Here is a 9,750-nt window from a genome sequence, read left to right as displayed (position 1 = left end):
TGAGCTCCAGAAGTATTGGAACAGTGACATGCGTTTTGGATCTGTACTCTAGCACTTTGGATTTCAAATGTCACACACTTCTACATTAGTGTCGATGCTACCATGATTACGGATTGTTCTGATGAATAATGATGAGTGAGACACACATCATACCACCACAAAAATGCTAACCTCCTGTTATTTTGATGGTGAGAGGTTAACACGTCTTGGGGGTATGATATTTGTGTATCTGTAACTTTCTCACTCATCATTATTCATTCATTCAGGACTACCCGTAATCATGGCAGAATCCACATTAATGTTGAAGTGTTTAGAAACATATTCTTATTTACAATAGAAGTGACTCCAAAATGACATATTATTTACCATTCGTTTCTATTGGGCACAAAATAATCTGAAACAACAAAAAACAAACAGCAAATGCATCCAACAAATCTGTAGAGTTACAAGCTTGATGTAATCATTGCATGCCATGAGCTTGGGACCAAATACTAAACTTTTGACTACTTTAATAGACATATAAAAGTGAATTTGTCCCAATACTGATGGTCCCCTAAAATGGTGGGACCATGTACAAAAAGTGCTGTAATTTCTAAACGTTTCATCCGATATGGATGAAAATACCCTCAAATAATTAAAGCTGACAGTCTGCACTTTAACCTGATAATCATTGTATCATTTCCAATCCAAAGTGCTGGAGTACAGAGCCAAAACAACAAACAATGTGTCACTGTCCCAATACTTTTAGAGCTCACTGTATCTCTGTTACAAATCAAATCAAATGTATTTATATAGCCCTCCATACATCAGCTGATATCTCAAAGTGCTGTACAGAAACCCAGCCTAAAACCCCAAACAGCAAGCAATGCAGGTGTAGAAGCCTGGGAAAGGGAAATGCCTGTATGCATTACTGCACTATTTTATTGATCAATTATATATTCTCTTTGATATCCCACATCAATACAGTGTCCTGACATGTTTCATTGAAAAGTGCTGTATTGTAAAGGTTGTTGGTGCTGCCTGGATTTGACATTGACACTGCCTTGGGCCAAATAACATGTGATTTGTCTGGTCAACTCCATCATGCTCTCGTATTAAATCATTCATGGAATTTGTGATATGAAGAACATCACCTATAACTCAACAGTATTCACTATTCTCAAAGGTTAATCTGTGACATTCGTGTTGACCAAATATAGTTTTATTGTAAGGGATTTTCTAAATGTTTATTAAGGTGCAGTACATATTCAACTCAGTCATTCACAACCATTATATCCCTATGGAATGATAGTGACTTCTAATTGAAGATAAAACTCTGTTTTAACACTTCTGTTTATCTAAGGTCTGACTCTGAGTGTGGTAATGTGGAACAGCTCTTAAAGAGTATAAAATGAAATAAACCCACTACCTCTGATATTAACTTTGTTAAATCAATATGACAAATTTCTCTAAATCACACAACTTTTTTATTTGTTCTCTCTTACTGACTAAATGGTTTCATGAAGCAATATTCACTTGTTAGAAGTATTCAAAGTAGGTCAAAGTATAGAGAGGGATATATTTATGTAACTCCAATAGTCAATGCATATCCATTTCATGGAACTTGAACTTCTAGCTTTATATATTTCCATCTTTAAATGTCTTAATTGTAATACATTGGTATTTAATCCCTTGGCACTATTATGTTGGCTATTGTCATAATATCCTAATTGGCCAGATTTTGACAAAGACATTATTGACTTAGAAATAAATATATGTTGTGGTTCAGAGAGAGGTGAAAAGAAAGATTGGAGACACTTTCCATGGATGTATTGCTCATGTATTTATTTTCCTGCACCAAAAATCTCTCTCTCGCTCTCTCTCTATCTCGCTCTGTATACTGATAGTTTATCAACATAAGAGGGCAAAAGAGACCCGGCGACCTGTACTACAGACTACACGCCAAGCAATTACGTCCACATCGTTTACGTTTCCTTTTTCTCTTATTGATGGGTTGACCCGCATGAGCTCTACTTTCCTCCCGGTGTCCACCGATAGAACAGCTAGGGCAGTGGTGAGACTTGTGTACCCATATATGGTCGATTATGTACTCGATGGTTGGATGCACCGTTGCCCTCAAATTGCAATCCAAAGACAGGAGGGGTAGGAGAGGGCCTGTCTATTTGGACGCGAACGCTGATGTGTTGTAACCCTCCCCTCATAATGCTCAAGCGACACTATGACAAGCTTCTCGATTTCTCCTCTGGTAACCGTGGAGATCGCACAACTTGGGTGTCCCCACTCTTAATCCCACAAGATCCTCCCAATGTATGTTTATCCGTCAGATAATCAGCCGTGTTCTAAATACGGAGGCTAAATCTTTCACTTTGTTGAAATCTGATAACGTTTGATATTCCTGGTCATCCCCAAGTCGGCAATGCATCCTTATGATCATATACTCGCAAAAATAAAATGCCTCGTGTAGCCTCTATGGCCTAAATGTGTTATATATATATATATTTAAACTTTATTTAACTAGGCAAGTCAGTTAAGAAAAAATCAAATTTACAATGACGGCCTAAGAACAGTGCCTTGTTCAGGGGCAGAACGACAGATCTTTAACCTTGTCAGCTCGGGGATTCGATCCAGCGCTCTAACCACTAGGCTACCTGCCACCCCTACATTTGTATTATGGTTCAGTTCCCAATCCATCTTGACTAGACTTATAGAAGCCGTTTTTATTTATTTTGCATTATTTTGGAGTGTGTGATGCTTGATTCCTTTTGGTAACTTTTGGTAATTTTTCTCTCTTGGTCTTGGTGGAAAAGGATTGCGCACGAGCGCATCAAAAATAAACGGGATCCCCATTCCCGATTACCCCAATCACACGATGACATGCCTACAAAAACGGTTTATACGCTTTAATTAAAAACGTGTTCTGACAGCCCAGTGGTGAATGGCCTTCAGAGAAAAGCGTGACTGATCCTGTTGCTATAACGACACCAAATATTTCCAGTATTTCCTTTCACTTTAACGCATTCCATCCATGTATTCGTTGTGGACACTCTTTTCTACTAACACTGTATGGAACTTGAGGCTCATTGACAATACAAATGTTAATTAAGCACATTTTATAAAGCCTAGGCCTATGTCTAAAGCATGCAATTTGGGGGAAAATGTGGTAATTGCACAATGATTAAAAGTGGGCTATCCTGGCTATCGTTGTTTACAGTTGTTCTTTCGATCGGGTTAGACTTTGCGTGTTTCACTTGTTTGACTATAGATTATTTGGGCGTTCCCTATTACATTGCCAAATGGTTTAACATGTATTCTTTGTTTTCAGTTATATAGCAAATACTGTTTGTTTATAGGGCCACATATTTAACTGACTGGTATCATAGTATTTAATATTTTGAAATCTGGTATAGGCATACATTTGGAATAATTTCCATTTGTCTTCGTCCTCTGCAAAACCTTTTAGGCATTTGTTTGTTCTAACTTTTTCCGTCACCCTGCAAAAACAGCAACCAACAAAACAACCAAATTGGGTTGTCCCTTATTGTGGCCTCCAATGGATGAATGAAGACACAAAACATCATGGTGGCAGGGAGGCAGGCCGAGGGACCACCAACCTGACATAGTCGGTCCATATTAGGAGGACACAAAGCCCTAATAAACTTCTTCCGTATAATTTTTAATGGAAAACCAGCTGCTTCTAAAGCTGATTTCGGATAGAGCTCTCTCCCTCTTCCCCCTCGGCCTTTTGAAAGGTTCTTTTCTTTCGTCTGTGAATCTGAAGGGGTATTGCTTTGCTCTTTTCGTTGGCCAAGCACAATTGTGTTATTGGAGATAATTAATTCAATCCTCATCAAAAGGTATTAGAAGCGCTTTGGCCCTGTAGTGGCTTTCTAAACTCAGAATGAAAAGACTGAGAAGAAAGATCTATGGGTAGGCTCGCTGATGGTCGCTTTTGAAGTAAAGGGGTCTGCGCATTGTTGTCTACATTTTTGTCCATAAGGCTGAAAAAAGCTCCAGGATTTTTGATGTGTTAACGAGAAATACCACATCAATTGGAAAACAAGGTGCTGGTTTAAATCTTTATGCTGGACACTGCCTGCGGCTGGGCTGGCGGATAACATATGTCACACTGTACTTAAGATTGAATGAATTCATTAAAAGTTTCCAATGTGCTGCATGGGAGAAATATAGCATACGCCCAGGGCAATTTAAAACTATTAATAATAGTAATACTATTATTATTATTATTAGGGGCCTAATAATGATGATGATAGTAATAATAGATACACGTGTTGCCATATTGTAGCGATCTATTTGTATGCTACAATTCGGATAATAAACCTAATCTGCGTTTATAATTAGGTTTACTAAATTGACCCACAAAAGTGATTACTTCACCTTGCTACCTTGTGGGCATAAAGATGTTGCTATGCCAACAACATATGTATTGGGTTAGCTTTATCAAATATCCTACTAAAGCGAGCACTAATGTATGGGTCTCAACGTGATGTGCTCGAACTGTACATTTTACATGTTGTATCATAGCTTTCAAAAAAGCATTTCATTGCCTCTTTCACAGGCAAATATATTAATTGAATATCTCTATTTGCCCGTTGAGTTATGACTCATTCATCAATATAAAGCATTATATATAACGATTAAAATGTATTTAATAAGCAAATATCAAGCAAAAGCTGGCTCTGTATTTGTTCTTTCACTTTTCCATACTGAATCACACCCTGCAAAGCTTTTTTTCCAACAGCTGGGCAAACTAATGAACAAGATCTGTCCAAAGTTCAAAGATTGCTTATGGAAACGAGTAGTCATTTTTGCCACAAACTGGAGTTTGTTATTGTAATCTGCTAAGAACACTTTGTAATAGAGGCTTAATTAACAGAGGAGGAGAAATAAATTAATTACTTGGTGCATTTGGGGCTATCTGCTGGGGTCGATATTTGTATTCAGCCCCTAATACTGCCCAGTACCATACGATTGTTGAATAAGATAGGCCTACTGCCTCAAATGATACACCTTCAAATGCAGTAGGCCTGAACAAGGTTGTAACTGTCCCATCGAGTAATTCCGGTGGGGACCTTGATCCAAACGTATTCCAATGAAATATCTGATTATGAACACAAATAATTGAGATCATATCTGGAGCTAGGATTGTTTCTCCAGTAAATTCATTGAATGTGGTCCATACCCTCTTTGACATGCTCGTAATTGATTCATGAACACTGTCATTGTAGAGAAATGACTGTAATTGCATATATCACAATCATTTTATTGAATAAATAATTTATCTTGGTGAAAATAACAAAAATTCAATATTAACCTAGGCCTAAATTATTCAGGAGAAATATCCAATCCTTGTAGAACTATACAATTTGTATTAGTCACCATTTAGGATATTATCGTCCAATTGATTTGAATAGAATAACATTTAAATATAAAAGGACAATACAATAATAAAATGTATTATAAAAATTTAGGTTTTTAGTCTTAATATTGTTAATATGAATGTGAGTTAATCTGGAGTAAATGTAACGACTCGAGCAACTCACGCGCAGACAAGCTTTTCAGTAGTTCCAAATACACTTGTTTTAGATGTATTGTCTAAATAAACATGGCTTCTTAAAATGTTTTAATATTTATATTACAATAAGTAGGCCTAAACTTGAATATGTCCGAGTGGAAATATAATCTGGTAAAAGCACAGAGCACAAACCTAGCCCATATAAATCCTCGATATTTTCACGACGCTCAATTCAATTATCTATGTTATTTGCGCATCGGGGGGCAATTACATGATAATTAAACACGTTTCACGGTTACTCGGCCAAAATGTGTGTCTACAAAATACCATGATCAAAGTAAAATCTGTTCAGGTTCACGAGCCGCATCATGTAGGGTTACGGTTCACAAAAAGATGATTTGGCCTTTCCATGAGATTGTTAAAAATCCATCTACAACACGCCGGAATCCTTTATGAGGTAAAGCTCTGTGGCTGTATTTCTGTTAGAGTTGGCTTTAGCCTTGCTCATTGATCAACAACCTGCGGTGCGTCAACCGAAGCGCGACCATCAATAGGGTACAGTTAGCGTTTCTAAACTTTACGGGGATATTATGCACTTTAGATGTTTTGATCAATGGTTATAACCCGCATTTCATATGGAGTTACATTCATGATATAGTAAGATGACGCATTAGTTTACAAGATTGAACAATAAAGCTGGCTATATGCCACCGACTGAAGATCTAGGCCCTATAATTAGTACATTCCCTTTACAATTGTAATGTTTTTAAGGCATAATTAAACGTAATATTGTTCCTGAATTATTTGGATATGCATAAAGTTGGAACAGTTGCGTAATTGAGTGGTAGGCTACATTTTACGCGTCAGACACAGCTTCAAATTAAGGTAAAAAATTACAACAATCAGTGAATAAATCGTATTTGTTTTATTTGGAAATGAACAAGAAATAAGTTAAGCACATGCAGAGACATCAAAAAAAACAGAGAAAGACAAAACGCTGACATTAAGCTGCACATAATCACCCATTTTCTGGTTTGAAAAATACCACAAAAAAGACTGGAATTTTGCTGTAGCCTATAAAGAATAACATTTTATTTATAATTCATTTCCACTTGGAATTTAAGATTGTATTACAAGATTGCTTAAAAAATATGTTTGTCAGATATTTAGCAAATGAAACCAAAGCAATGCGTAAAATGACAACATCCATTCAAAAAAGTAGGCTGTATCTGTAACAGACAGGTGTTTTGCGCTTCACCTGCGTCACGCGTTCCACGAGACCTTATTGACTGACCTTCATTCATGCAAATTGTAACACATGGACATATTCATTGTGGGGACTACATGTTTTGGGAATACAACATTATTTTACAAGCTCGAAATTGTTTTAAATACACTAGCAATGATTTACAGCTGGATATACAATCATTCAATTGGAAACACTTTACAGGACTATTGTATTTTACTCATACATATTCTTATACATTGAAGTAACAGTCCTTATGCACCAGGTGCATGCAAAAATAAGATCAATGTTTTCTGTTTGTCCTTTTGTCGAGCACTATAAAAATGAGAAGATACTAAGAAGTGTTGAGGACCGGTCTGGAATACACACCTTGATAGTATGACGCCTCTATTGCGGATGGGTCCATGGCTCTGCCTACCATGGACGCGCTGCCGAGGGGTAGACTGGAAGACATACTTGAGCCGTAGGAGGAGTATTGCAAAGCTTGCTCGTAGGCTTTCAAGTCCAGTTTGTGCTGTTGCTCTGAAGATGACATTAAATTATTTATTGAAAAGGGGTGGTTGAATGAGTAATGGGGATCCCCTTTTAGGTGCAGCTGGGACTCGTGCGCCATCGAGTGCGGAGGTAAAGGGAGAGAGGACAGGGACGTGACGGAGCTGGCCACAGGGTGGAGAGGTGGCCCGCTGCTCTTTAGTTCAGAGGCGCTGCTACTGCTCCTGCGGTCCATGATGTGAGGGCTGGAGGACTGGTTGCAGGTGGAGAGGGAGTTGGGGTCCACATGTCCAGTCTTGCTGTTGTCGCTCGAAGGTGACCCAGAACCAGACTGGTCTTTCCTTCCGTCTCCTTTACTTGAAGATAGCTTTCTATTTTCGCATTTAAAGCGCTTTTGTCTGCGGAGATAACAACCGTTCTCGAACATATTTCCAGAATCTGGGTGCAGGGCCCAGTATGAGCCTTTGCCTGGCTTATCCGGTGATCTAGACACTTTGATGAAACAATCATTAAAAGACAAGGAATGGCGAATAGAGTTCTGCCACCTCTGTTGGTTCTGTCTGTAGTATGGAAATAGGTCCATTATCCATTGGTAGATTTCGCTAAGCGTGAGCATCTTGCTTGGTGCTTGCTGAATGGCCATGGTTATCAGGGATATGTATGAATACGGAGGCTTTGCGTGCGGGTAGCTTCTCCTGAACGACTTGTTGTCCCTTGCTCGGTTCAGGTTGGGCTGATTATAGGACATTTGGCTCATTGTAGGGCTCATGCTGGCGTATGGATTCAGAGCGTTCATGGAAGCCTGCTGAGCCGACATTGCGCCCATGTTCGAGGGGCTAAGGGCAGTGCCCATTGACGATACCCCGCCGCACATTCCATTCATGGACGTGCTCGGAGGCATCCCTGCCATTGTACCGGGGCTTATTCCGGCTCCCAGGCCGTGGTTCGCGTAGGACATGTTGAAAGAACCGGAGGTCATATTTCCACTGGTAGACATACTCATGTAACTGTTCATACTATTCATGGAACCCAGTCCTGCATTCATGCCGCTGTTTGCCATGGGTGAATATACCTGGAATAACATGAAATAAAATGTGATCACAACACTGCTTTAGTCTTCCACACACTCAAAGTGCTTGAGTTTATTTTTTTTATTCTGTTGAAATTGACTGTTTAATGTACATCCAATCATAATTAATAATGGTTAACACAAAATATTTCGAAACGAAACCTATTTAATTGATTCGATTTGACAAGAAAACATGTGATTCATTTTGAGAACCTCATGAACAGCATGAAAACAGTCCAAGATATTGTGAATCTCGAACTCGATATTGTTCCACTGTATTAGGCCATATCAAGCAATTATTTGTTATAATAATTAGACATTTCAATTGACATGTTATGTAAGCTTATTATGCACAAACAAAATGAGGTCAATGAAAGTGTATTATGCCGTCTTATTGTTTGTGTCAAACAAACTAATTAAAATGGAGTTCTAACATTCCATGCACTGACTGCAACTTTTTTTCCGAATAGCATGATTTGAAAAGCATATGCCATGATGTCTGGTAAATATTCAGTTCCAAATCCTAACTTATTGTCGGAGTGCATTACCAACAGATGTAATGGGTTTTTACTTATTGTAAATTGCAAATATCTCAAGTCGGCATTTGGCCCTCTGACGAACATGCACTCGTTCTTTATATACATCAGGTTGCATTTAGTGACATCTATACCAAAAACAGCCCAATATTCCATAAACAACAACACTGACTTTAATTGAACAATTTGAGGGAAAATAACTCAATGAAGTTTGCTAGAAAACATTCATTGCAAAAACGGAAAAATTGGGAATCAGTTAACACTTTATTCTATAACCCAAATCGAAAACTTAGACACATACCTCTTGTGCGTCGTTGTAATAGCTGCTCCAATCTGGTGTTTCGTGACCTTCCATTTTCACTGTTCCCAACATTATGGTAGAAATCCACAAATCGTAAACATGCAGTTCCTCAGATTGAAGTTTTGGGGAAATGTATCCTAGGAAATGGTGTGCTGTAATTGGCTGGATGTTGCAGGAGGGCTAGAGTAAAGAAGTGAAGAGATGTTGAATGCAGCGTGAACTGAGTGTAGATCTTCCCCTATTACGAAGACGGTATAACACACCCACTTTTGTGTGTTCATTTTCCTGGCTCATTTTCCCTCACTGTAGTCACACATCCCCTGTCCACAATTCTTCTGCGTCTTTACAGAGACAAACAGCCCAGTCAAAAGTTATTTTCACCCTCATAAGGTGTGTAAATATTCGATCGGCTAGAAAGCAGGGTTTGAAAGACAGCCGAGCATGGCATTCCTTGTTGATAATTACGCACTTGAAATGTTCTACAAATAGCCAAAATACATTTCATATGCCATGGAGAACGCCAGGCATATACCAAATCGACTGGAAACTATCATTACAAACCTAGTCTTTTAG

At 38.4% G+C, this 9,750-nt stretch overlaps 1 protein-coding gene across 1 annotated transcript; it reads right to left on the bottom strand.

Annotated features, from left to right (window-relative positions):
* Window positions 1-6,497: 6,497 nt before the first annotated feature.
* On the bottom strand, window positions 6,498-9,362 carry LOC139383696 (hepatocyte nuclear factor 3-alpha-like). The gene is made up of 2 exons (XM_071128248.1): window positions 9,178-9,362; window positions 6,498-8,343 (listed from the first exon to the last, which is right to left on the bottom strand). The coding sequence occupies exons 1-2, from the start codon at window positions 9,247-9,249 to the stop codon at window positions 7,114-7,116; spliced, it is 1,302 nt and encodes a 433-aa protein (XP_070984349.1). The 5' UTR covers window positions 9,250-9,362; the 3' UTR covers window positions 6,498-7,113.
* Between the last annotated feature and the right edge of the window lie 388 nt (window positions 9,363-9,750).

Source organism: Oncorhynchus clarkii, chromosome 25 (genome assembly GCF_045791955.1).
Source record: "Oncorhynchus clarkii lewisi isolate Uvic-CL-2024 chromosome 25, UVic_Ocla_1.0, whole genome shotgun sequence".
NCBI lineage: Eukaryota > Metazoa > Chordata > Actinopteri > Salmoniformes > Salmonidae > Oncorhynchus > Oncorhynchus clarkii.
The sequence above is the reverse complement of the archived record's forward strand: the minus strand, read 5'-3'. Positions and strand labels throughout refer to the sequence as shown.

Coding starts and splice junctions, on each gene's coding strand:
- LOC139383696 (XM_071128248.1), bottom strand. CDS start 9,249: ATGTTGGGAACAGTGAAAATGGAAGGTCACGAAACACCAGATTGGAGC. Junction 8,344..9,177: donor ATTACAACGACGCACAAGAG/GTATGTGTCTAA, acceptor ATGTTATTCCAG/GTATATTCACCCATGGCAAA.